At 41.4% G+C, this 27,855-nt stretch overlaps 2 protein-coding genes across 2 annotated transcripts; both read left to right on the top strand.

Moving 5' to 3' along the window:
- The first annotated feature begins 415 nt into the window (after positions 1 to 415).
- LOC111979344 (aspartyl/asparaginyl beta-hydroxylase) lies at positions 416 to 19,399 on the top strand. Its single transcript, XM_024009816.2, has 11 exons — positions 416 to 612; positions 1,715 to 1,870; positions 2,217 to 2,261; positions 3,002 to 3,070; positions 8,950 to 9,027; positions 10,226 to 10,297; positions 10,496 to 11,206; positions 11,597 to 11,686; positions 13,298 to 13,339; positions 13,521 to 13,565; positions 16,968 to 19,399. Exons 1-11 carry the CDS (start codon positions 546 to 548, stop codon positions 16,973 to 16,975), a joined length of 1,383 nt encoding a protein of 460 aa, XP_023865584.1. The 5' UTR covers positions 416 to 545; the 3' UTR covers positions 16,976 to 19,399.
- On the top strand, positions 6,170 to 8,460 carry LOC139029293 (troponin T, slow skeletal muscle). Its single transcript, XM_070448934.1, has 3 exons — positions 6,170 to 6,446; positions 6,928 to 6,969; positions 7,534 to 8,460. Exon 3 carries the CDS (start codon positions 7,635 to 7,637, stop codon positions 7,977 to 7,979), a length of 345 nt encoding a protein of 114 aa, XP_070305035.1. The 5' UTR covers positions 6,170 to 6,446; positions 6,928 to 6,969; positions 7,534 to 7,634; the 3' UTR covers positions 7,980 to 8,460.
- Positions 19,400 to 27,855: the final 8,456 nt, after the last annotated feature.

Raw genomic sequence — 27,855 nt, 5'->3', positions numbered from 1 at the left:
TCATCCATTTTTAAATAGTGAGCCAACATTTTTTTCAGCACTTTTATTTCCATGACTAATCAAAACTACTTTTTTCATGCTCTCTCTCTGTAGCAGGCATATAGTGAGCAATATGTTTGGAACATCAAATCGCAATAAAATCGCATTATCAAATCGCAATACATATTGAATTGTGAGAATCGCAATACAAAAATCATATCGGCACCGAAGTATCGAGATAATATCATATCGTGAGGTCCCTGGCAATTCCCAGCCCGAGAGGCACCACTATAATGACAGCCAAGAGGGATGCTGGGTAATGTCCCGTTGGCATGGTGTTAACAGAGCCTCTCCATATGAGTGCCTGAATGTCTTCTGGCTGGACAAGAGGACAGCTCTAAAAATAGCCCTATTTGCTGGTTCAGGTCCCATATCAGGTTCCGGCTGAGTTTGCTAGGAACAAAAAGAGGAGGAGGGCACAGAGGTTTGGGGGAAGGAAGTATAAGGGTGATAAGAGACGCACGGAGGCTTTTCCCAATCGGACTGGTCAGGGGCAGTCTGCACAGATGGAAGAGCCAATAGTCGAACCCACCCGGGTGCTTGAACCCACGATGGTTGTCGAACAGACCGAAGGTAGATGGAGCAACGCTGTCACATAAGAACTTCATCCGGAATGAGGAATATATATAGATATATACATATACGTTGATTCGACCCGTGGCATCTTTTTTTGGTGATGGTAGAGAAACCGTTGTTTTTCTGAGGGGTCCAGACCCCTTAATACTTTGGCTTTTGTTCTGCTYAGCTTAGGGACGAGAAGAACAAAGGACACAGCTCTGTGGATAAGGATTGGGCCTAGTGTTTGGGTTGGTTTTGGTGCAGATGTGGAACAACTTTATTTAACTTTTAGAATGAAACATCAGAAACTGTAGTGTGTGGATGGATTTGCAAAAAAGTGAAGTTGACTAATTGGTGCATTAATTATGACAGAGGGCAAGGGGATATTTTGTTGGGACTTACCGAGACATATTTTTATAACTGTCACGACATTGACATGAGCAGGTGCTGTGTATCTGAATATGGTGCATCTGCCTATGTGTGAATGGTTTGACCTAGCTTGAGGGTAGGGGACTCGGCACCTGTTCATTCTTCCATTGCCATCTCTTCGAATACATTGATATTTTTACCCATAGTGCTCTGTGTACAGTGTCAAATGCACCCAGAATAACTAGCTACTCTACTGATTTTGTATTGTTGCCTTTAAGGACAACCATAGATTTTTTGGGCTTTTGCTTGAACATTCACACACTGAATTATAATTCAGTTACTTGAAAACTCTCGGCCTATGTTTAATCCTCGTGAGGTTTGTGGCATTCATTTGGTTTTCGTGCTATTTTTAGGCAATACTTTATATACCATTTGTCTTGTAAGTGGCAAAAAAAGTTGTCAGTGGCATGGGTTTTCTCTATTCTTACCCATTTACTTCCTTTTTTTGTATATGAATGCAATAACAAAACAACATATAATCTAAAGTATTATGGTGCAGTTTCTCTCTTAGCTGTCAGCTTCTTTTAACTACAAAGGCTTTCTGATTGGGATAACATTTAGGCCTGTATTTTGACCATCTCACAACTCAAATGGAACAAATTGCATTTGTGTGAATTTGTGTGAAGCCGTTATCCTGTACAGTATTGGCTTCAGATCTGACTCTTTTCTCTCTCGCCCACCATTACAGAAGGCAAAGCACAGCTAGCCAGTAAGAATGGCAAGAAGCCTGAGGGAGCAGGTGGAAGCTCCTTCTTCACCTGGTTCATGGTGTTGGCCCTCCTGGGGGTCTGGACCTCCGTGGCCGTCGTCTACTTCGACCTGGTCGACTACCAAGGCACCATCGGTAAGTGACACCGTGACACGAAAAACAACTGTTAACTGTAGGAAGGCTACACTTCCTACTAGCTACAGCAAGCAGCCTGTCATAGTCTGTTGACAGAACTTTCAGCCATCGCCAGTCACAAACGTCATTGAGGAATAACCCAAAGTGATATGGAGTGCTTTGATGCAWTTTAACATTGAACTTTCAACTTTTCAACCTTGATGTTGTTTTACCTTTGGTGCATGTGTGCACATGCTCAGTGTGTGGCTCGGAATATGCCTGTACACTAATCATGTTTGGATTCATGTTTAAATATTGTCATTTCTCTAATGTGAATGTTTTCGTCTGGTCTTAATCTTGCATGCAGCCAAGGCAAAGGACATGCACAGTACCCTCTCTGAGACACTGCAAGGTATGATATTTGTGCCTATGATCATGCCCCCAAATGATCGTGTCAACCATTTCACTCACTAACCCTCCTGTCCTAATTGAAATAATCAATTTGTTTCCCATACATGTCATCTAATCACTTGCTTTTGACTCAATTCTTATCGAAGAAAAGATAACTCATTTTAAGTTTTGCATTAGTCTTAAATTAACGTCATAGGAGAGACTACCTTCGCACTGTATTTCTAATTATTAATACCAATTAAATAAGTTTCCACTGCCATAGATGCAATGTAAATGAACAAATGTAATGCAAAGCTGGAAAAATAATATTTTCCTTTCTTTTTTTTAATGCTGAGCTAGACAATTTATAAAAATAATACTTAGCCCCACTATGTTGTGATTATACCTCATAATTAAAAGTAAATAAATATTGAAACGCTAACATGATACTATAATGCTAATGTGATTTTACCAGAAACGCTAGTATGATCATTTAAATAATTGCTCATTATAACATTGCTAATGATAATTAATAGCAATTTAACGATGTAACTTCTGGAAATGCAGAAATGAATGTTAATGATTATACTAATAATCATGTAAGAATAGTGGCAATGAACATGTTATTATAACTTAAATACTATTGTTTCCCCCATCCCGCTTTCGATTCAATTGCATAATGTATTATCCCACCTCATTTCACCATTCATACCCAGCCCCCATTGACCCGTGGCTAAAGACTGACTCCTGTTTCTTTGCTAGGTAAACTTTCGTCCTATGACGCCGATGGAGATGGTGACTTCGATGTGGAGGATGCTAAAGTATTACTAGGCAAGTTCATCGATTTTACCGGATTGTTATTTATTGACGTGTTTGTGTGATGATCAGGGGAGGCTGGTGGGCTGTGCTATAGGAGGATGGGCTCATTGCAATGGCAGAAATGGAACGGAGTTAAATGTGATTTCCATATCGTTTGTGTTTGATTCCATTCCAGTCATTACAATGAGCCCATCCCAATGAGCAGCTCCTCCCACTAACTGATTTGGGTTTTGTTTTGCATGACTGACTTTGGTATCCCGGATGTCTACCACAAGACTATTTTAGTCAATTGTACCAAATGAACTGAACAATGAATCCACGAGGTCTGCATGTGCATGGTGTGAAATGGTGTCTGGAATTGGATTCCATGCTGACCGTTGTGTTTCAGGCCCACACCACTGACATGACATCCATTTATCAATAGACATGCGCCACAATTAGCACAGGGCCAAACTGCTGCATGCTTTAAGAATAACTTAACAAGGACGTAGATGTGGTGTTCTCTCATCTCAAAGTCACTTGTCATGTCTTAAAGTTGCTATTTTCTTTAAACAAAAGGGAGAGAACWTACTTCAGGAGTGTTTTCTCCAAAGAGGTGGTCCCATGTTCTGATATTGTCTCCTCTGCCGCTCTCTGCCATAAAGACTCCTGCTCTGCTTTGTCGCCCAGACCACTGCCTGTCTGGCACGGCTGTTGTCCCCCTGCTGCTAGTGATAGATTCTGTAGAGTCCCTCTGCATGCCCCTCTCTAGGCTATTCTATTGCTATCCTCTCCTCTCTTTAGTTTCTAACTCTGCTTCATGCGACCTTAGACCTACATATAGTTTCCCTTGCTGCCTAACCTCGCTTAAAACTTTCCACCCTCTCCTTTCCTCCTTTTTTCCTGCTCTACCACATCTTTCTCCTCTTTCCTTTTCTCCCTCCCTTCCTCTCTTTCCTTGTTTTCCCCTCTTTGCGTAGGCCTGACCAAAGATGGCAGTCAGGAAAGCTCGGACTCCTTCGAGGAGGTCCTGGATATGTTAGCGGAGGAGGGCTCTGATTGGTTTCAAGGCTTCTTCACCTTCCTCTATGGCCTCATAAACCCGTTTGAACCATTTGAGGATGAGGAGGGAGCAGCGGAGGAGGAGGAAGAAAGTGCTGGCACTTCTCAGACTGACGAGGTTCTGGGAAAGGGTTGTGTGATCTTAGGTCTCCACAACCAGTAACCAGTAGCCATATCCCTCTTGGTATGAGGTCCCAACTTGTTTCTCCTTTAGACTTGTTTCCCATTGCTTGAGGAGCAAGCGTTTGTGGAAAAGCCCTCAAAATCACCAATCCCTAGTAGAATACTTTTTAAAGGGTTTTATCATGGCACAGTCAACCCCTCAAGTCTCTTTTTGTAGATTTCCTATAGAGGGACGAAGACTATTATGCCTACAAGATTTTTGGAGCACTTTGAAATGCTAGACAGAATAATGCTTTTCTAGGATATGTGCATTTCCACTGAGAAGACTGCTTGCAATACCCAGCAAACTACGAACTTATGCAATGAACAGTTGCACTTTGACAACAGATGGTTGTCTCCTTTTTCCAACCACACTACTGCATGCCCTAGGGTCCTAACCACAGCACATATTTATCCACTTAGCAGGAATTATATTTGTATTTTTTTTTACTTGAGTTGTTCATCATTTCGTCTTAGTTTATTGAAGCTTGTTGAAARGTATTTTTTTAAGACATTATCAGTGACGCATTCCCTCGTTATGGTATTTCTTTGTCTCTTGTCCGTGTTAGGATTACTATTAATTTTCCATGTTTGTTGGTTTTTAAACGTCTTCAGGTCAGCTATTTGCCCCCGTCTTTCCATTTTTGTCTTCGTCATCAATTTGTTAAACACAATACAAATAGTGTACATTTGTGTCTGGATAAGTAGTGCATTTTTATGTATTGACCAAGAGTCTGCACATATTGTCGTCTACTGTTAGATATTCAGAGACCGGCTTGATGAAGGACTTATTACACAGGTGTTAATCATTTCTTTTGTTAAAGCAAACCCCTTGAGAAAGTAGCTTTTGGCTGTTCTTTAAACCAATTGTCTAGAAGTCCTAAAACAGGGTTATGAAATATGAGGTCGTTTTGGGAAAGTGTGCTCCCTGTTGAGGATTCCATGCATTTGGAGCCTGACTCAATGGCTAAAATGAGTTCAAGGACTTTTACCAAATTCCACACCCCATGAACATTTTACCTGATTTGAGACACAGAAGATATGGCATTATCCTCATGTCAACCCCAACGTCATAACCTCAACCCCAGATCTCTGAAACAGATCAGTGCTGACTCACACTCACACCCTAAAGAGACTCACCCAGCTAGATTAGTCTTTAAATGATAAACATTGTAGCCTATAGGTGGAACTCAACAGCTGGAGAGTGAAGTTCCAGTCATTTGTAGTTGCATGGTAAAAGGAATGTGTAATCTATGACAACTTATACGTTTTTTTTGTAAACAAACACAGGCTTCTAGTAAGTATTAGCAAACACAAACGTCTGGCACAAAAGGTACAAGGAATAGCACTGTTAAAGATGCAAGAAACCTGCTGAACAAGCTTTTGGGTGGAGCCCTTTCAGATTTCATATTGGCTTCAATAATTTAGACTTGACTTGGTGCTCAAGTCCAATGACTGAACAACGACAGTATAGCTACATAACAGGTTCAACTGGTGAGGTTAATGGTGGACTACCATCTATTGTTTTATTTGGTCTTTGGCACCATCGACGGAAGGGTCAATGATCCTCAAATTGAATGACTATGAATCCAAATGTATTGGTTAGGTGTAAAATTCCTTACACAGTCATGTTACACTCACGTGGTCGTCCTTTCCGAGTTGTACATACTTCTACAAGTAATGTAATGAAACCATCAGAATAGGACATATAGGTAGGCACTATGCAGTCGTGCGTGTGTTAGCATGTGTTGTCTATGAGGTGTAGCATGGGCATGTTTTGAGTTGTCAAATATTCAGATTTTTTTTTTTAATGGTCACCTGATTGTTAGCTACTAATGCCATGTTCCTTTTGAAAAATATCAGATGAACCTCGACGCGATCGGAAAAGAGCGAGACACAGAGGTACCCCCCCAATTATCTCTGCTGAGAGTAAAACGTCAAGAAGCTCTGAGTAGCTGACTGAGCCAGATGTCTACTTTTTAGATGTGTGAATGCATGGCATCACATTCATGGAAAGCTGGTCTGCTAGTTAGAGAACCTGTATATCTTGCTAAAATGTTGAAAACTTAACATGACTAAGTTGGTGATGATTTCTTCCAGTAGTCATTGTTTTTTCTTTTTCCTATCGACTTAGTTGAAACAGAATCTCCAAAAACAAAGTTCAAGAAAAATAAGGCGACAGAAGGTACTTGGTCGTGGATCAATGTCCAGATTGCTTTGTAGGTTGCCTAGTTGTAGAATTTTGTAAGCTTTTCCGTGTTTTGCCTATATGATTGAGGTCTGGCTCATTTTGTTTTTTAAATCATACTGAATTTGCCCCTAAATTGTAACTACACCCCAGCTGCTATGGTACAAATTACTCTTAATACTCCAAAAGCTGTATGTCGAAGGCTTTACTATTAGATTGTGAAAGCTTAGCCCCGCTGGATAATAAATATTTGCCTGTGTGTAAGCTTGCCAATGGTGTCAGTGAAAGCTGAGCGGGGTACAATACTTCCCTCTATCTGTTATTGGTTGAGCTTGGTTTTGTTCTGTTGTAACAGTTGCTCTCCCCTACTATTGGTAGGCTTTTCGATTCGGCTGTTCCTATTGGTGGTTGAGTACCAAGCAGATACGCCCGTCTGAGACTATAACCGTATTTAACTTGTTGTTTTCCTAAACCTCAGATGAAAAGCCAAGACATGCTGCCAAGAGAGAAGCCCAAAAAGGTATTGCATGAGGAACCGTGTGTGTTCCAGTGTACAGTAGACTTTGAACTAAAAAGGTCTTGCTTTAGTTCTAATAACCACATTGTGGTCTTTAGAATGTGTATTTACTAGTCGAATGAAGTTTGAATTGATATTGAATTGATGAAAATTATGGTTATGCTTCTTGGCATAAACGCTTGAATTGGTTTCTAGCCGCATGCTCTATTTGACTACCGCTTTTGTAGTAATAGGGTATTTGGTATGAAATAATTGAAATTCACCTTGTCAGTGGTGTGCTAGGTGTTATATTGGACAGCATCATATAACTGTTGGACTAACTGAATCCCATCCGTGGAGTAAGAGGTGTCAGACCACACCCCTATATACCTTATATTTTGACAGGATAAATTCTAGCGACACCTTTCTAAAGTGCAGAAAGATGCCACTTGCTGTTATCCAACACTCCCAGTCATCAAATCCAAATACCCAGGGTGCTTTGCAACCTACTAAATGCTTGCAGTGTGATCCTAGCAGCCTGGCGGCAATTTTTTTTTTTACCAGCTAAACGGTATTCTCGTATCCCAGAACAACCTCTGACCAAAGATGTGGGCTGGAAGCTGAGGGAGGCCCTGAAACAGCAGCTAGCCATCATCCATGAGCGAGTGGAGGCCAAAAAGATTGCCAAGATGGCGCTGGCCGAGGTGAGGAACATCCTGGCCAGGGAGGAGGAAGAGAAGGTCCTGGGGCTGACGAGGGATGAGTCGGCAAAGAAGGCCAAGGTGGCGGTGGCAGCTAGGATGAAGGAGGAGGAGGAGAAGATAGAGAAGGAGGAGTTTGAGAAGGCCTTGGAGAAGATTAGGAGAGACAAAGAGCAGGAGAAAGAGAAGGGCAAGAAAGATAAGAAGGAGAAGAAGCCAGAGAAGAATTCAGGGGCAGAGGCAGTGGGGCAGAAGGCAGAGGCCAAAAGTAAAGAGGCCCCCAAAGCTTCTGCTAAAAAGCTCAAGGTGTCTGATAAGGGGGTGAGGAAATGATGCGAGACTCTTCACACCTGCACTGATGTTGGTGATCATTCTACCCCCCCCGGTGACAGTGACACAGGATGTTAAAAGATTAATGAGAAACCCCTCCTGTGAGAGGTCTCACTCCAGTTACAAACCTCTGCGAATGGGAGTAGGCAACCCCCTAGTATGAAGGGTGCCCATTCCCGCAATGTATAGTGCATATTGTTTTAGCCACTCCCTGCTTGTGAGAATCACAATGCTGTCCTCTATAGAAGTATGAACTGTTAAATAAACGGTGCCAAGAGGACCACAAGGTGCTATAATCTTACATCAGAAAGATTACTTTCTTTAGAGTCAATCTAGAATACATTAGTAGAATTGAACAAGGACGCAATCATTTATTTAGCATTTAGTGGAGATGGAAGTCGTGATTTCATCAAAGGGGCAAATGATAGATTTGAAAGGATCAGCTGTGTGTGTTCCGTGTTAATAAAGTTGCTGGATACTTGAAGGTTTCCTGTCTTCAAGCGCACTTGTCTCACACGGTTCAATAAGATACTTTGGTGATACACAAATGGGCATCACATGCATTGTGTTGAAAAGGGAACTTTCTCCCATTTCTACTGGAACACTCCTCTTTTGTTCTCCTATCCTGATCTCTCTCTCTTAGCACTATAGACCTCACTTTTTCACAACATATTGGAACAATACAAATTCAGTGTTGAAGTGCAAAAGTCAACCCAAATCAGCCTTTAAATGTTATCTTTTTATTTTTGTCCTTTTGAATGATGTTTGTTTTCTAAAAGTTGATACGTAAGACCTCCTAGATCTCAATCCTAATGTTACTATATTATTACTAGCCATATACATGAATATTACTAAGCCACCTAACCAAATACAGTATACATCATACAGAGTTGTGGCCTTCGTAAAGGCTCTTCTGAACATGAGTTGTTGCCATGTCATCCTCATCCCCCTGCATCACATGTAAAACCCCCAGGACTGAAAGAGAAGGCTACTGTCGTCTTTAGCAGAGAGGGAGCACCAGAGGAGGCTCCTGCAGCACCTGTGGAAGAAGGTACAACTCCTGCGGGTCTGCACACACATGTGCACACACACAACAGCATTTAATTGTAGTAGATGGTAAAGCTCATAAGAGGTAGCTTATGTGTGCCTGTATGCTCTCTCAATGAAACCCACCCAAAGGAGAATACACCGGTAGCATCGGTGGTGGGCAAATCCCTTGAACACCATACAGACGCCACAAACACATTTACATTTGAATCATTTAGCAGACACTGTTGCATACCTTCTGTACATTAAGAATGTGACCATACTCAAACATAGCCTACTATCTAATTTCCTCATATTACAATTATATTACTTTCCCATGTCAGACGTTTATGCAGTATCCTAATTGCTTAAACATGCAAGTTATTCCCCCCTATTTTTATTGAATTTGAACTGTGGGCTGGACTAGACAAAATTAGAACTAGAATATCACAAGCGCTCTTAAGGCTGACTCGCTCTTAAGGCTGACTCGCTCTTAAGGCTGACTCGCTCTTAAGGCTGACTCGCTCTTAAGGCTGACTCGCTCTTAAGGCTGACTCACTCTTAAGGCTGACTCACTCTTAAGGCTGACTCACTCTTAAGGGATGGTCTTTATGAAACCTTTAGCATCAGTAGAACTGTGTCCACCACCAGACACCCACATGGTGCTGCTATAGCTATCTATGTCAAGAGTTAACCAGTAAAATCATCGTACAAACATGTAGACTCTTAATTCCATATGTCTGCCACCTGTCCAGTCTATACATGTTTCCCCAGAGGGGCTGTCATTGGTTGAGGGGACATAAGCCTCATATACCATTTATCCATTGGCTCTGATAATCTGTTTTTGCCAAATATCTGGCACTACTGTGTACACGACATGCTTTCACCTACTGTCGATTAGTCACCTATACCTGTTGTGACATAATACAAACTAATGTACCAGAGCTATACCTACCATGGTTTTAGTCTGCAGTTTCTGGACTGTAGGTCTACAGGTTCATGATTTATTTKAGCTTTTAATAAAGGAGCATACACTTATTCTTTATTGACACAAACTTAGCAGTTTCTTAAATGTGTCTCAAGGAAGACATTTGAAAAGTTCTGTGCTAGAGGAAAACTATGAAGTATGCCAGGTAATGCCTTAGTTCAAGTTAAGGACCAGGTGGATGGTCTTAACGGTTCCCCTCTGCTCCCTTATCTCTCCCCGCTGCCCCTTGCTTCAGCCACACCAGAACACATTGTTGAAGAAGTGATCGAAGCCGCCAAAGCAGAGGAAGCTACTGCTTTCCCACCAGGTGTGTGTGTGAGCTTGACAACATTTTCTAAGATGTTTGAATGGATTGTGGCTTGAAATTGTCAAGTTTAAAATGAAAAATGTCAACCAATATCATGGACTTGTATAACTTAGTATCATGTTCAAACTTGCTTTAGTTGGCTTTGTCAGGAAATCCACGTTATCAGCTAAATTGCTTAACGCTGTCTTTTCCCTACAGAGCCTGAGGTGGATGAGGAGGAAGAGCCTGAGGTGGATGAGGAGGAAGAGCCTGAGGTGGATGAGCCTGAAATCTTTGAGGAAGAGCCCGAAGTTCTGGAGTATGATTCTTCTCCCTTCGAGGAGCATTCTTCTCCCTTCGAGGAGCATTCTTCTCCCTTCGAGGAGCATTCTTCTCCTTCTTCTCCCTTCGAGGAGCATTCTTCTCCCTTCGAGGAGGATTCTGTCTTCGAGGAGGATTCTGCTCCCTTCGAGGAGGATGAGCCTCAAATCGAGGAAGAGCCCGAAGTACTGGAGGATGAGCCAGAGGAGGAGGAGGAGGTTGTTGAGGAGGCCGTACCAGTTGAAGAAGAGGCTGCTCCTGTGGAGGAGGTAGTTGCCACTGTAGAAGAGACCTTCGAGGAGGAGGCTGCCCCCGTTGAGGAAGAGGTTGTAGAGGAAGCCGCCCCAGTCGAGGAAGCCGCACCTGAGGATGAAGAGGATGAACCTGTTGAGGAGGTTGATGAAGAGGCCACACCTGAGGAGGAAGAGGATGCACCCGTTGAAGAGGAAGCCGTCCCAGTTGATGGGGAAGTCGCTGCCGTGGAACAGGCTGTTGAGGAAGAGGCCACCCCCGCAGAAGAAGAGGCTGCACCAGTTGAGGAGRAAGCTGTGGAGAAGGAGCCAGCAGCAGAGGAGACATTGGAAGAGGCAGCAGCACCAGCAGAAGAGGGTAAGGAAAAAATAATCCAGAACAGAACAATAGGCTTTATTCCAGGTAGGCTTATTCTGGGTCTAAAAAGTATTGAACCAAAAATCCTTTCAAGTGCTGACGAGTCATTTTTCTTCACACTCCTCTCAGAACGAGCACTGTTAAACGCCAGTGCTCGTGCTGCATTGCTGAAGTGTATGACACATTATCTGCTGAAAATAGCTACATGTATGTAGAGAGATCATGCACAGGCCTTTCTCACATCTCATCTTGCGGTAGTGAATAGGGCACTCACTGTCTCCTGTGGGTTTTGCATTGCTTATGTCACCTTTTGGAAAATAATAGATTCAATCAGTTTTTTGGAAAATAATGGTGTTTCCTTATATCCATTGTTGCTTTGCTCCAAATAAGAGGTAGAAGAAGAAGCAGCAGAAGAAGAAGAGTCTGAACAGGAAGCAGAAGCTGAATCAGAAGAAACTCAAGAGGAGGAAGAGCTTCCAGGTGTGTGTGTGTGTGTGACTACGTATGTGCACATGCAAGCGTATACAGTTGAAGTCAGAAGTTTACATGCACCTTAGCCAAATACATTTAAACTCAGTTTTTCACAATTCCTGACATTTAATCCTAGTAACAATTCCCTGTTTTAGGACAGTTAGGATCACCACTTTATTTTAAGAATGTGAAATGTCAGAATAATAGTAGAGAGAATTATTTATTTCAGCTTTTATTTCTTTCATCACATTCCCAGTGGGTCAGAAGTTTACATAGTCAATTAGTATTTGGTAGCATTGCCTTTAAATTGTCTAACTTGGGGTCACCTTTGGGTAGCCTTCCACAAACTTCCCACAATAAGTTGGGTGAATTTTGGCCCATTCCTCCTGACAGAGCTGGTGTAACTGGTCAGGTTTGTAGGCCTCCTTGCTCGCACACGCTTTTTCAGTTCCTGACTGATGTCTTGAGATGTTGCTTAATATATCCACATAATTTCCCATCTTCATGATGCCATCTATTTTGTGAAGGCACCAGTCCCTCCTGCAGCAAAGCACACCAATGATGCTGCCACCTCCGTGCTTCACAGTTGGGATGGTGTTCTTCGGCTTGCAAGCATCCCCTTTTTCCTCCAAACATAATGATGGTCATTATGGCCAAACAGTTCTATTTTTGTTTCGTCAGACAAGAGGACATTTCTCCAAAAAGTACGATCTTTGTCCCCATGTGCAGTTGCAACCGTAGTCTGGCTTTTTTTAATGGTGGTTTTGGAGCAGTGGCTTCTTCTTTGCTGTGCGCGCCTTTCAGGTGATGTCGATATAGGACTCGTTTTACTGTGGATATAGATATTTGTACCTGTTTCCTCCAGCATCTTCACAAGGTCTTTGCTGTTCTGGGATTGATTTGCACTTTTCGCACCAAAGTACGGTCATCTCTAGAGACAGAAAGCATCTCCTTCCTGAGCGGTATGACGGCTGCATGGTCCCATGGTGTTTATACTTGCGTGCTATTGTTTGTACAGATGAACGTTGTACCTTCAGGCATTTGGATTTGCTCTCAATGATGAACAGATTTCTTTTGATTTTCCCATGATATCAAGCAAAGAGGCACTGCGTTTGAAGGTAGGCCTTGAAATACATCCACAGGTACACCTCCAATTGACTCAAATTATGTCAATCAGCCTATCAGAAGCTTCTAAGCCATGACATCATTTTCTGGAGTTTTCCAAGCTGTTTAATAAGGCCAGTCAACTTAGTGTATGTAAACTTCTGACCCACTGGAATTGTGATACAGTGAATTATAAGTGAAATAATCTGTCTGTAAACAATTGTTGGAAAAATGACTTGTGTCMTGCACRAARTAGATGTCCTAACCGACTTGCCAAAACTATAGTTTGTTAACAAGAAATTTGTGGAGTGGTTGAAAAACAAGTTTTAATGACTCCAACCTAAGTGTATGTAAACTTCYRWCTTCAGCTGTACCTCCAGATGTTGCAACCGTGAAAGTAGTTTACGTTCATTCTTTCTTCAGTGCTCTCTTTCTCTCTGTCTCTGTGTCTGTATGTCTCTCTTTCTGTCTCTGTCTCTCCCTCAACTAACTGCAACTGTTGCTTTTCTGTTGCAGAGGAGGTAGATGAATTTGATGAGCCATTTGAGGAGTTCACAGGTTGGTGCTAAGATAACTCAGTCGAATGTTCTAACTAGGAACAGCTCTATATGTTGTATTCTTTCATAGTGGCCATTGATCCTGTTCTCTGAAAGCATGGCCAGTAGTACTGCTCTGTAGTGTACTCAAGACTGTTGAAGCTGTTTTTTAGTTCCAACTGTGGTTTGTTTTGTTTCTACAGAAGAGTATACCGAGGTAGAAGAACAGATTGAAGATGCGCCAACAGGTAAACTTTAACTAAGAATCAACATTTCACAGAATCTACATTTTCCAGCTGGATGTAGCCCTACTGTACTGAGTACATAATCATTGTTTAAAACTTCTTATGGCTGCAATCTCGTTAACGGGTTCGATATGACAACAGCCAGTGAAAGTGCAGGGCGCCAAATTCAAACAACAGAAATCTCATAATTAAAATTCCTCATACATACATGTATMTTATACCATGTAAAGGTAATCTTGTTGTTAATCCCACCAATGTGTCCGATTTCAAATAGACTTTACAGCGAAAGCACCACAAACGATTATGTTAGGTCACTGCAAAATCACAGAAAAACACAGCTATTTTTCCAGCCAGACAGGAGTCACAAAAAGCGGAAATAGAGATAAAATGAATCACTAACCTTTGATGATCTTAATCAGATGACACTCATAGGACTTCATGTTACACAATACATATGTTTTGTTCGATTAAGTTCATATTTATATCCAAAAGCCTCAGTTTACATTGGCGCCATGTTCAGAAATGCCTCCAAAATATCCGGAGAAATTGCAGAGAGCCACGTCAAATAACATAAATGCTCATCATAAACTTTGATGAAAGATACATGTTTTACATAGAATTAAAGATACACTTGTTCTTAATGATTTCAAAAATCTTTACGGCAAAAGCACAATATTCAATAATCTGAGAACAGCGTTCAGCCACAAAAGTTAGCCATACAGTTACTTGCCAAATTGTGCAGTCAACAAAACTCATAAGCATTATAAATCTTCACTTTGCTGATCTTCGTCGGAATGCACTCCCAGGACTCCCATTTCCACAAGAAATGTTCGTTTTGTTCGGTAATGTCCATCATTTATGTCCAAATAGCTACTTTTGTTAGCGCGTTTAGTACACATCCAAATGCTCGTGCAGGTCCAGGCGAATGTCGGACGAAAACTTCAAAAAGTTATATTACAGGTCGAATAAACTTGTCAAACTAAGTATAGAATCAATCTTTAGGATGTTGTTATCATAAATATTCAATAACGTTCCAACCGGAGTATTCCTTTGTGTCTATAGAAGTAATGGAACGCAAGTCGATATCATGTGGAATGCGCGTGACCARGACCTGGCTCTCTGCCAGACCRCTGACTCAAACAGCTCCCATCCGGCTCAACATCACAGTAGAAGCTTCATTCAACGTTCTACAGACTGTTGACATCTAATGGAAGCCGTAGGAAGTGCAAACAGATCCATATCCTACAGTGTTTTCAATAGGCGATGAGTTGAAAATCGACCAACCTCAGATTTCTCACTTCCTGGTTGGATTTCTTCTCAGGTTTTTGCCTGCCATATGAGTTCTGTTATACTCACAGACATAATTCAAACAGTTTTAGAAACTTCAGAGTGTTTTCTATCCAATACTAATAATAATATGCATATATAACTATGACTGAGGAGCAGGCCGTTTACTCTGGGCACCTTTGTGCACCTTTCATCCAAGCTACTCAATACTGCCCCTGCAGCCATAAGAAGTTATGTTTTCCCTTTGGATATTAATCAGCAGTACAGTATCATACAGTATCGTATCATGCTATCTAAGAAAACGTGTCCCTAGAAACCCAGCTTTTCCAGTGAGTCTGACCTTTGGGCTTGTTTCCACAGCAGACAAAAAATAGCCTGTCTGTGTATGTTGTACRATAAGATATTCCTGACTTCGAAGCCCATGCCAGGTAGGAAATGCTTGATCAATAGGTAGTGTTGTCTAAAATGTGTAGGCCTTATGGCTCGTTCTGCCAAAGAGAAGACCCATTGGTCACACTATTTGGCGTTATGGTTTTATTGTGTTGTGTTGAAGCTTAATATGGACTTTGTGTAAGCAATGTTGACTAATTATTGGTCAGTGGATTAATCMTATCAAGATAGGTTTTGTTCAAAGGACTTAACTCTTAGCTAGTGCTAGCCGTGATCCTCACCTTAACCCTTACTTAAACTTAACTCGTAAATTTCCATTTCAATAGGGTTACATCAGTTGGGATGTCCCAAGGATCCCGTTTAGACTTTTCCCTTAACTCTTCCTTGTGGTGTGTAATGAAGGCCAGTGCAGCTATTTGTACTGTAGGCTGTAGCTCCCCCTTGAGGCTGGTTTATGAAACACAGTTTATAAAATGGCTCGAGCAATTCCACTCATTTGACATATTTACATATTGTTTAACTTCTCTGGGGCAGGTGGGACCGGCCAATAGCCAGGGAAAATACAGCGCGCCATATTCAAATAACATGATATAAAAATCAAACTTTCATTAAATCACACATGTAAGATACCAAATTAAAGCTACACTCGTTGTGAATCCAGCCAACATGTCAGATTTCATAAAGGCTTTTCGGCGAAAGCATAAGATGCTATTATCTGATGATAGCACAACAGTAAACAAAGAGAGTAGCATAATTCAACACTGCAAGCACCACACAACGCAGAAATAAAATATAAATCATGCCTTACCTTTGAYRAAATTCTTTTGTTGGCACTCCAATATGTCCCATTAACATCACAAATGGTCCTTTTGTTCGATTAATTCCGTCGATATATATCCAAAATGTCAATTTATTTGGACCGTTTCATTCAGAAAAACACAGCTTCCAACTTTCGCCAAGTCACTACAAAATATATCAAAAGTTACATGTAAACTTTACCAAAACATTTCAAACTACTTTTGTAATACAACGTTAGGTATTTTTAAACGTTAATAATCGATCAATTTGAAGACGGGATGATCTGTGTTCAATACAAACTGACGCAACTGAAGCGGTAGGAACTGCAAGCAAGTCCATTAGAAATCTGGTGTCTCTAAGAAAACTCATTGAAAAGACAGTGACATCAAAAAAATACAAATTCTGAATGGTTTGTCCTCAGGGTTTTGCCTGCTACATAAGTTMWGTTMTTCTCACAGACATGATYCAAACAGTTTTAGAAACTTCAGAGTGTTTTCTATCCAAATCTACTAATAATATGCGTATCTTATATTCTGGGGATGAGTAGCAAGCAGTTGAATTTTGGCATGCTGTTGTTCCGAAAGTGAAAATGCTGCCCCCTGCCCTCAAGAAGTTAAGAGGATTTTTTGATACTATTAAACAAATTATTGCAAGATTACTTATGATGTGAGTAGAACTGAAATGGAGGGCATCAAGCCTGTTTTTATCAATTTGATTGTGCTGTCATTTTGTAATAATTACGTAGTAATCATATCCATTGTATTAGTACATTATGTCGTCTAAATATTTTCTCTACAAGATTGTAATTCAAATATTAACTAAATTTAATGATAACTTTGATTTGAATTCTGCTGTTGTACTCCATCACTGGGAGTGGTCCTCGCTCCATCACTGTACTCCATCACTGACCTCACTATCTTCTTCCCATAGAAACGTAGAGCCTGCGGTCTCAGCGCAGTAAGACGGAGCGAGGACCAGCCCACTGAGCACGTGCAGCCGTGCTTCCCCACCTCCAGAGAAAGAGTAGCGTTGCCACGACTTCCGCCACTGTCTCCGTTTTCTCACTCACACACTCAGAATTTAGTTTTTCTTCCGTTAGTGKAAAATCTCACTGTTCCATTACTTGTTTGATTAGTATGTTGTTTTTCTCTCTTGCCTTTTTGTTTTCTTTTCTGTTCTACTTTGTTTCCATGATTTTTAGTTTAAAGAATTCCCATTTCCTATACTGGAAAGTATCAATGAATTTCTCTTCCGGATGTAGGTAGATCATGTCAGTTGTAGGTTGTTTTTCCTTTCCTGTGTATAACAAGCAGAGGCACGTGTTGCTTTGCTAGTCAAAGATTTTCACATGTCTGAACCGAGTTCAGCAGTGTGGTTTCACCTGTTGAATCGTGGGTCAGAACTTTAACATTTTTAATGTTTTTTTTTGTTAAACATGAAGGTATTATGCAAAGCTGCACTGATCTTTCGTGGCAATTTCACTCTAAGTTTTGTATTCCCAGTATGTAGTGAGTCTACTACACGTGGAAGGTAAACTCGGACAAGTCAGGTGACGTGTTGGGCGAGTGTGTGAGCTTTGGTGTGTATGACTGAGAATGTGTGTAGATGTTTTGTGTGTGCGTGCGATTGTGTGTCTGTAGACATATCGCTTTGAAAAACAATCCCTATTAGCCGTAGTTCTCATTAAGATGTGTTTGAGACTCTTCTTCATTTCGTTTTTGTTTGTTCCAACTCCTAGTACCTCTCACTCTGATATTTCTAAAGTACTGAAAATGTGTTTTTGACTCACTCAGACCTCGAGCCACAACAGTGAACATCTTTTTCTATTTCTTAGGATCTAATGGGAACACATTTCTTTTCCAGCAATGCGAGTTTTATTTTATTTAAACTTTTTTGTTGTTGTCTCTTTTGGACAGTATTTGGGTTGGAAGTAAACTATCCAAATGGGAGATATGTTGGCGTATGCTATTTTGTTCTGGGAAAAACAGATACAAAAAAAAATCCCGGGAGACGAGGGAAGGGCTGGGTCTCGGAGTATATGGTCGTAACCCTTAGGTTTAGCGCAGTGTGGATGTAGCTGCTCTGGGCTAACGGTCTGACACAACCCCACCCAGTCTCCTGGTGAAACCCCACCCAGTCTCCCAATAGGTCTGCCACACACACATTCCTGGTCCAACAGGAATCTGATTAATCAAAATTCAWAATTCAATACACTTAAACACAAAACAAAAGTCTGCGTCAACAATGTTCATAAACTTTTGTTCCATTTCTCTCAAAATGTACAGGTTCACTTTCACTTGTATATTAACTGGCTCTAGCCCAGGGTAAGTGCTTAATTTGGAACAAAGATTTATGAATGTCTGGGATTGTGGAAGATTTTAGCAGACACCAGGAACACATCTTGTTGTTGTCCCTCTGCATGTGTTTCAGTGCAGCCCCTAAAACCAACTGTAACCAACTGTTCAATGAGAAATGCTGTAGTACATCTAGAATGGAATGTGACCGTGTAACCTGTTAACTCCTAATGTCCTAACGACACCCAGCTCGAATTTGGCTAGCATTTACTATTGACGTTATTGTCATTAATGTTGTCATTGTTGTTTTTACTACAAGGACAATGCTAGCTCATGATCTGGACTTGAGGCTGGAGGGTTAAGATCATGTTTATTATTTTGAAGGAGTTACGTGTTTAGTCTGTGTTCAAACTCCTCCGTAATGTTTCTGTGAATTCAAATTGGTGTGTTTTATTTTTTTAATCTTTCCATTGTAGCAGTTTTCTGTGCATTGTGGTAATAAGGGGCGTGCCAGGTGATATGATGCTGATTTAATGTGATGGACTGTAGGAAATGCTGCAATGCAAATCTTTTCTGGGGGGAAAACGGTTTGTTTTGACATATAAAACAAGTCAAGTGGTTGCAATATAGTTCCTAGGACATATTTTGTGTTTTTTCTATAACACTAATGGCTATTTTTCTATTCCCTAACACTTTTGAAGTTGATGTGAATTTTTAACGTGGTGTTAATTTTACATTATAACAAACTTTACAAGATAGATATCTGTTCTAGATTTTTAAATAAAAATACACTTTCTAGGATCAAAACTTTTTTTTCCTGAATGTTAAAGAAAGTGTTCAACTTTTTTCAAAGCCATATGTGAAAGGTGGGGCACTGCTGCTCAGAACAGACTTGATTAACTCCAAGGGAAAGCCATTGCACAACTAGCAATAACAGAAAACATCACTACAATAGGCAAAAAAGTTTTTAAATTATTGTGAAAATGCATCCTGTATGCAGGGTTGGATGACTGTCACAGTTTCTGTAAATGTTCTGTTGAGGGGCTGCAATAAAGGTTTGGGACAACACCATGGTGTAATTTATTCTCGTGCTGACCCCTTTCTGGGCACAGTAGTCCAMCAAACCATGCATGGTAACACTTTTATACTAAGGTACCCTTTTTTAAGTCTGAAAAGAGTCAGTATGTAAACCCAGTCATTCGCAAGCACCAAAGTTGTTTGTTAATGTCTGTTTGTTAATTACTTAGACTTTACATCCCCCCCATTAAAGGGTACCTTATAGTAAAGTGTTACCCAGTGCACTACACAATCATCTGAGAATATTACCACAATACAAGGCAGCTTTGATACAGAGGTAAAGCAGCAAGAATAATAGAAACTCTACTGACCCACTTTGGTGTAACCTAGTGTGCAGTATAAACTATATCCTTTGTAAAAGATCTTGCCATATACTGTACTTCTATGCCTTGTTCCACCACCAGATTGCACATTTTGTAAAGTTCCGAAATAAATATGCTATGTCGAACAAGCATGTCTCTGACATGCTCAATAAGGAATCACGTCGTCGCTATTCGTGGCATTTCTGTCTGCAACATTTGACAACCTTTGGCAACGGAATGTGGCACAGAAAACCTCTCTTTGAAATCCTCAACCAGATCCATTTTTGCCATTTGTAGTCCATCCGTTCAGAGGTGCAGGTGGAGATTCTCAATCCAAAAATTCAGGCAGGCCTATCGTTTTATTATATAGTAGCCTAACATGGATTATAGGTAAGTATTAAAGGGTATTGTTCATTTTTTATTATTATTATTATTTTTTTATTGCTCCTTATTGCTTCACTTTGGGCAAGTTCATTTTGAATAATTGARTTGTTGCATAATCTTATTTTTCGGGCAGGCTTATGCTAATTGACGTAGACCTACAGTGCATTCAGAAAGTGTTCAGACCCCTTGACTTTTTCCACAATTTGTTACGTTACAGCCTTGTTCTAAGGCTGATTTTTAAAGAAATGTCCAATCTACACAATACCCCATAATGACAAAGCAAACACAGGTTTTTAGAAATGTTTGCACATTTATAAAAAAAAAAAACGGAAATATCATATTTACATAAGTATTCAGACGCTTTACTCAGTACTTTGTTGAAGCACCTTCGGCAGCGATTACACCCTCAAACCTTCTTGGGTATGACGCTACAAGCTTGGCACACCTGTATTTGGAGTTTCTCCCATTCTCTGCAGATCCTCTCAAGCTCTGTCAGGTTGGATGGGGAGCGTTACTGCACAGCTATTTTCGGGTCTCTCCAGAGATGTTTGATCGGGTTCAAGTCCGGCCTYTGCCTGGGCCACTCAAGGACATTCAGAAACTTGTCCCGAAGCCACTCCTGCATTGTCTTAGGGATGTTGTCCTGTTGGAAGGTTAACCTTTGCCCCAGTCTGAGGTCCTTAGCGCTCTGGAGCAGATTTTCGTCAAGGATCTCTCTGTACTTTGCTCCATTCATCTTTCCCTCGATCCTGACGAGTTTCCATTCCCTGCCTCTGAAAAACATCCCCACAGCATGATGCTGCCACCACCATGCTTCACTGTAGGGATGGTGCCAGGTTTCTTCCAGATGTGACGCTTGGCATTCAGACCAAAGAGTTCAATCTTGGTTTCATCAGTCCAGAGAATCTTGTTTCTAATGGTCTGAGAGTCATTAGGTGCCTTTTGGCAAACTCCAAGCGGGCTGGTCATGTGCCTTGTACTGAGGAGTGACTTCCATCTGGCCACTCCACCAATCAGGCCTTTATGATAGAGTGCTGCAGAGATGGTTATCCTTCTGGAAGGTTTTCCCGAGGAACTCTGGCTCTTTCAGAGTGACCATTGGGTTCTTGGTCACCTCAATGATCAAGGCCCTTCTCCCCCGATTGCTCAGTTCTAGGAAGAGTCTTGGTGGTTTCCAAACTTCTATCATTTAAGAATAATGGAGGCCACTGTGTTCTTGGGTACCTTCAATGCTGCAGAAATGTTTTGGTACCCTTCCCCAGATCTGTGCCTTGACACAATCCTGTCTCAGAGCTCTACGGACAATTCCTTCAACCTCGTGGCTTGGTTTTTGCTCTAACATGCACTGTCAACTGTGGGATCTTATATAGTCAGGTGTGTGCCTTTCCAAATCATGTTCAATCAATTGAATTTACCACATGTGGACTCCAATCAAATTGTAGAAACATCTCAAGGATGATCGATGGGAACAGGATGCACTTGAGCTCAATTTCGAGTATCATAGCAAAGGGTCTGAATACTTTTGTAAATAAGGTATTTCTGTTATTTATACATTTTAAATTTGGAAGAAGAAAAACATTTGCTTTGTCATTATTGGTTATTGTGTGTAGATTGAGTATTTATTTTATTAATCAATTTTAGAATAAGGCTGAAACGCAACAAAATGTGGAAAAAGGGAAGGGGTCTGAATACTTTCCGAAAGCACTGTACTTATTAGCTAGCATGATAACACATAAACACATGACATTTGAAATATCTTTATTCTTTTGGAACTTTTGTGAGTATAATGTTTACTGTAAAAAAAAATATATATATATATATATATATATATATATTGTTTATTTGACTCGTGTTTACTATCTATTTCACTTTCTTTGGCAATGTAAACATATGTTTCCCATGCCAATAAATCCCTTAAATTGATTTGAATTGAAAACAGAGGCTACAAGCTGCAAAACTCTAATGATCGCTACTGATAAGCAGATGTAGTGTGGCTGTAGTTTTTCACTATACAAACAAGTAGTAAAAACTCTACCTGATTACTATTGAAAAGCCTGTGTAGTGAAGCTGTAGTGTTTTGACTACTTATTTACTACAAACATCAAGTAGTAAAAGTCTTTACCTGATTACTACTGGAAACACGACTGTTTTCCTAATAAATACTACAAAACTCTACTTGTGTATCTTGAGTAGTATAAACTACACAATTCCAACAAAACTCTACATAGTCACCACTGCACATAGTTTTTGTATAGTACTTTTTTCATGAGGGTATACACCTATTGCAAAGGATTGAATAGGTGCACACAATGTGGTGGAAAAGCTCTTCACTGAGCCCACAGGAAGGCTAGGTGGAGCTATAACCACGTTATAGCCGTCCTTTCACATCCATGTGTCCAGGGGAAGGGCTTAGCAGTTGATTTGGGACTGATAATGTATCCCCTCTCACTAAGACAATCATAGAGGACTTTGGAGTAGAGAAAATAGATCCACGTGTCTTTTAAATGAAAAGTGAGAACAGAAGGATAAGGAGAAAATACTCTCTGGAGAATTAAGAGCGCAACAAGTATTTTTATGAGGAAAGGAGAGGACGGCAACAAGTCTTTTTATGAGGAAAGGAGAGGACGGCAACAAGCCTTTATGAGGAAAGGAGAGAACGGCAGCAAGTCTTTATGAGGAAAGGAGAGGAAAGGACGGCAACAAGTCTTTATAAGGAAAGGAGAGGACGGCAACAAGCCTTTATGAGGAAAGGAGAGGACGGCAGCAAGTCTTTATGAGGAAAGGAGAGGAAAGGACGGCAACAAGTCTTTATAAAGGAGAGGACGGCAACAAGTCTTTATGAGGAAAGGAGAGGACGGCAACAAGTCTTTTTGAGGAAAGGAGAGGACGGCAGCAAGTCTTTTTGAGGAAAGGAGAGGAGTGGACGGCAACAAGTCTGATGAAACGATAGAGGGAAAGAATACATTTTAACTGGAGATGAAAGGAGGGCAGTAGGCCTATAGCATGAGAGGGGAGGAGGAGAAAAGGAGAAGAAAAAGAGCAGAGCAACACGTCTTCAAAGCAGGGGAGCGGCGAAGGGTTCCTAACAGCCTGTCCAGTAGCATTCTGTCCCCGTGATATCACGGCTCCACCCCCTCATTACGCACAGGCTCACTAGCAGGGGGAAGGGAGGAGAGGTAGGGGGTGAGAGAGGGGGAGAGTTGTTTTGTTGGAAGGGGGCTCGGCCAGAGGGGCTCTTTGTGTTATACAGCAATGTGGTTAATCGAAAGACCTATCATGGACGTCACAACCCCACCCCTCCTCCTCCCCCCTCGGAGTCCTGGGTGGTTAGGGGAGGGGATGGATGGCGTGAGGGGGGGGGGGAGGTGGAGAGAGGAGGAGGGGTTGATGAGGCTCGGGGGAGGGGATAGGTCATTAGTCAGCATGGTGAAAAGGAGAGCAGCATGAGATAGGACACACTTTTTCATACTTCTCTCTCCCACTCTGTCTCTCTCTTTCTGTCGTGCCTCTTCTCTCGCCCTCTGTCCTCTCTCCCTCTATGTCCTCCCTCACCCTCTCTCTCTGTCCTCTGTCTCTGTCCTCCTCCCTCTTCTCTCTCTCCCTCCCCTCATCTCTCCCTCACTCTCTTCTCTCTCTCTCCTCCTCTCTCTCTCTCTCTCTCTTCATCTCTTCTCTCTCTTCTCGCTCTCTCGCCCTCCCTCTTCTCTATGATCTCTCCCTCGCGTTGCCTCTCTGATCCTTCTCTCTTCTTCTGCTCTTCCTCGGCTGCTCTTTTCCCTCCCACCTCCTGCGTCCCTCTCCTCCTCTCTCTCTGCTCGTCGTCTCTCGCTCTCCATCTCCTCTTCTCTCTCCTCTCTCTCTCTTCTCTTCTCTCTCTCTCTCTCTCTCTCTCTCTTCTCTTCCTCTCTCTCATTATCCTCTTGTCCTCCCTCTCTCCCACATATCGATCAGTGCAAGCGGCTTTATTGCCATGGGAAACATATGTTAACATTGCCAAAGCAAGTGAAGTAGATAATATACAAAAGTGAAATAAAGAATAAAATGAACAGTAAACATTACACTCACAAAAGTTCCAATATAATAAAAACATTACAAATGTCATATTATGGATATATACAGTGTTGTAGCGATGTGTAAATGGTTAAAGTACAAAGGGAAAATAAATACACATAAATATGGGTTGTATTTACAATGGCACACTGTGGGATTTTAACCTAGTAGATATGRAAGTTTATCAAAATCGGGTTTGTTTTTGATTTCTTTGTGGATCTGTGTAATCTAAGGGAAATAAAATATGTGTCTCTAATATGGTCATACATTTGGCAGGAGGTTAGGAAGTGTAGCTCAGTTTCCACCTCATTTTGTGGGCAGTGTGCACATAGCCTGTCTTCTCGCCAGGTCTGCCTACGGCGGCCTTTTTCAATAGCAAGGCTATGCTCACTGAGTCTGTACATAGTCAAAGCTGTCCTTCATTTTAGGCCAGTCACAGTGGTCAGGTATTCTGCCACTGTGTACTCTCAGTTTAGGGCCACATAGCATTCTAGTTAGCTCTGTTTTTTTGTTAATTCTTTCCAATGTGTCAAGTAATTATCTTTTTGTTTTCTCATGATTTGGTTGGGTCTAATTGTGTTGCTGTCCAGGGGCCCCGAGGGGTCTGTTTGTGAACAGAGCCCCAGGACCAGCTTGCTTAGGGGACTCTTCTCCAGGTTCATCTTTCTGTAGGTGATGGCTTTGTTGTGGAAGGTTTGGGAATCGCTTCATTTTAGGTGGTTGTAGAATTTAACAGCTCTTTTCTGGATTTTGATAATTAGCGAGTATCGGCCTAATTCTGCTACGYGTGCATTATTTGGTGTTTTACATTGTACACGGAGGATGTTTTTGCAGAATTCTGCATGCAGAGGCTCAATTTGGTGTTTGTCCCAATTTGTGAATTCTTGGTTGGTGAGCGGACCCCAGACCTCACAACCATAGAGGGCAATGGGTTCTATAACTGATTCAAGTATTTTTAGCCAGATCCTAATTGGTATGTCGAATTTTATGTTCCTTTTGATGGCATAGAATGCCCTTCTTGCCTTGTCTCTCAGATCGTTCACAGCTTTGTGGAAGTTACCTGTGACGCTGATATTGAGGCCAAGGTATGTATCGTTTTTTGTGTGCTCTAGGGCAACGGTGTCTAGATGGAATTTGTATTTGTTGTGCTGGCGACTGGACCTTTTTTGGAACACCATTATTTTGGTCTTACTGAGATTTACTTTCAGGGCCTAGGTCTGGCAGAATCTGTGCAGATTATTTAGATGCTGCTGTAGGCCTTCCTTGGTTGGTGACAGAAGCACCAGATCATCAGCAAACAGTAGACATTTGACTTCAGATTCTAGTAGGGTGAGGCCGGGTGCTGCAGCCTGTTCTAGTACCCTCGCCAATTCGTTGATATATATGTTGAAGAGGGTGGGGCTTAAGCTGCATCCCTGTCTCACCCCACGGCCCTGTGGGAAGAAGTGTGTGTGTTTTTTGCCTATTTTAACCGCACACTTGTTGTTTGTGTACATGGATTTTATAATGTCTTATGTTTTTAGCCCAACACCACTTTCTATCAATTTGTATAGCAGACCCTCATGCCAAATTGAGTCAAAGGCTTTTTTGAAATCAACAAAGAATGGGAAGACTTTGCCTTTATTTTGGTTTGTTTGTTTGTCAATTAGGGTGTACAGGGTGAATATGTGGTCTGTCGTACAATAATTTGGTAAAAAGCCAATTTCACATTTGCTCAGTACATTGTTTTCACTAAGGAAATGTCTGCTGTTAATGATAATGCAGAGGATTTTCCCAAGGTTGCTGTTGATGCATATCCCACGGTAGTTATTAGGGTCAAATTTGTCTCCACTTTTGTGGATTGGGGTGATCAGTCCTTGGTTCCAAATATTGGGGAAGATGCCAGAGCCAATTGTAATTAGTTGTCTGCATATTTTATCATTTCATTGAGGATACCTTCAACACAACAGGCCTTTTTGGGTTGGAGGGTTTTTATTTTGTCCTGTAGTTCATTCAAGGTAATTGCAGAATCCAGTGGGTTCTGGTAGTCTTTAATAGTTGATTCGAAGATTTGTATTTGATCATGTATACGTTTTTGCTGTTTGTTCTTTGTTATAGAGCCAAAAAGATTGGAGAAGTGGTTTACCCATACATCTCCATTTTGGATAGATAATTCTTCATGTTGTTGTTTGTTTATTGTTTTCCAATTTTCCCAGAAGTGGTTAGAGTCTATGGATTCTTCAATTACATTGAGCTGATTTCTGACGTGCTGTTCCTTCTTTTTCCGTTGTGTATTTCTGTATTGTTTTAATGATTCACCATAGTGAAGGCGTAGACTCAGGTTTTCTGGGTCTCTATGTTTTTGGTTGGACAGGTTTCTCAATTTCTTTCTTAGGTTTTTGCATTCTTCATCAAACCATTTGTCATTGTTGTTCATTTTCTTTGGTTTTCTGTTTGAAATTTTTAGATTTGATAGGGAAGCTGAGAGGTCAAATATACTGTTAAGATTTTCTACTGCCAAGTTTACACCTTCACTATTACATTGGAACGTTTTGTACAGGAAGTTGTCTAAAAGGGATTGAATTTGTTGTTTCCTAATTGTTTTTTGGTAGGTTTCCTAACTACATTCCTTTCATCTATAGCATTTCTTAATATTACTCAGTTCCTTTGGCTTTGATGACTCATGATTGAGTATTGCTCTGTTCAAGTAGACTGTGATTTTGCTGTGTTCTGATAGTGGTGTCAGTGGGCTGACTGTGAACGCTCTGAGAGACTCTGGGTTGAGGTCAATGATAAAGTAGTCTACAGTACTACTGCCAAGAGATGAGCTATAGGTGTACCTACCATAGGAGTCCCCTCGAAGCCTACCATTGACTATGTACATACCCAGCGTGTGACAGAGCGGCTGGTTATGTTGTCATAGTTGTGCCTAGGGGGGCATATGGGGGAGGGAATGCTGTCACCTCCAGGCAGGTGTTTGTCCACCTGTGTGCTGAGGGTGTCAGGTTCTTGTCCGGGTTCTGGCATTTATGTCGCCACAGACTAGTACATGTCCCTGGGCCTGGAAATGATTGATTTCCCCTCCAGGATGGAGAAGCTGTCTTCATTAAGGTATGTGGATTCTAGTGGGGGGATACAGGTAGCACACAGGAGGACATTTTTCTCTGTTAAGATCATTTCCTTTTGAATTTCTAGCCAAATGTCAAATGTTCCTGTTTTGATTAATTTAATGGAGTGAGTTAGGTCTGCTCTATACCAAATTAGCATACCCCCTGAGTCCCTTCCCTGTTTCACACCTGGTAGTTTGGTGGATGGGACTACCAGCTCTCTGTAACCTAGAGGGCAACCAGTGGGTCCGTCTCCTCTATACCATGTTTCTTGTAGGATGACAATGTCTGTATTTCCGATTTCTTTGATGAAATCCAGGTTCCTGCTCTTTAGATCAAAGGCAGATGACCTCAGGCCTTGGATATTCCAGGATAAGATAGTGAAGGCTTTGTGTTCCATAAAGTGTCCAATGTTGTTGGTCGTGTGGTTTGGCCTCAGGCCAGTAAGTGTGAGTAGAGCCTGCTGAGCATCTGGTACATACCATTGGCTTGGACTAGTGTACGAGTGGGGGTTGGGCCTGTTTGCCTGCTCAAAGCTTTGGCATATGTGTGACTTCCATGTTGAGGTCCTCTTTGCAGGAGTGGGGGGCATGGGGTGGGCAGGAGGGGCATAGGTCTGATCTGA

The sequence above is a fragment of the Salvelinus sp. IW2-2015 genome, linkage group LG19 (assembly GCF_002910315.2).
Source record: "Salvelinus sp. IW2-2015 linkage group LG19, ASM291031v2, whole genome shotgun sequence".
NCBI lineage: Eukaryota > Metazoa > Chordata > Actinopteri > Salmoniformes > Salmonidae > Salvelinus > Salvelinus sp. IW2-2015.
Note: the sequence above shows the minus strand (reverse complement) of the source record. Positions and strands in the feature narration are given on the sequence as shown.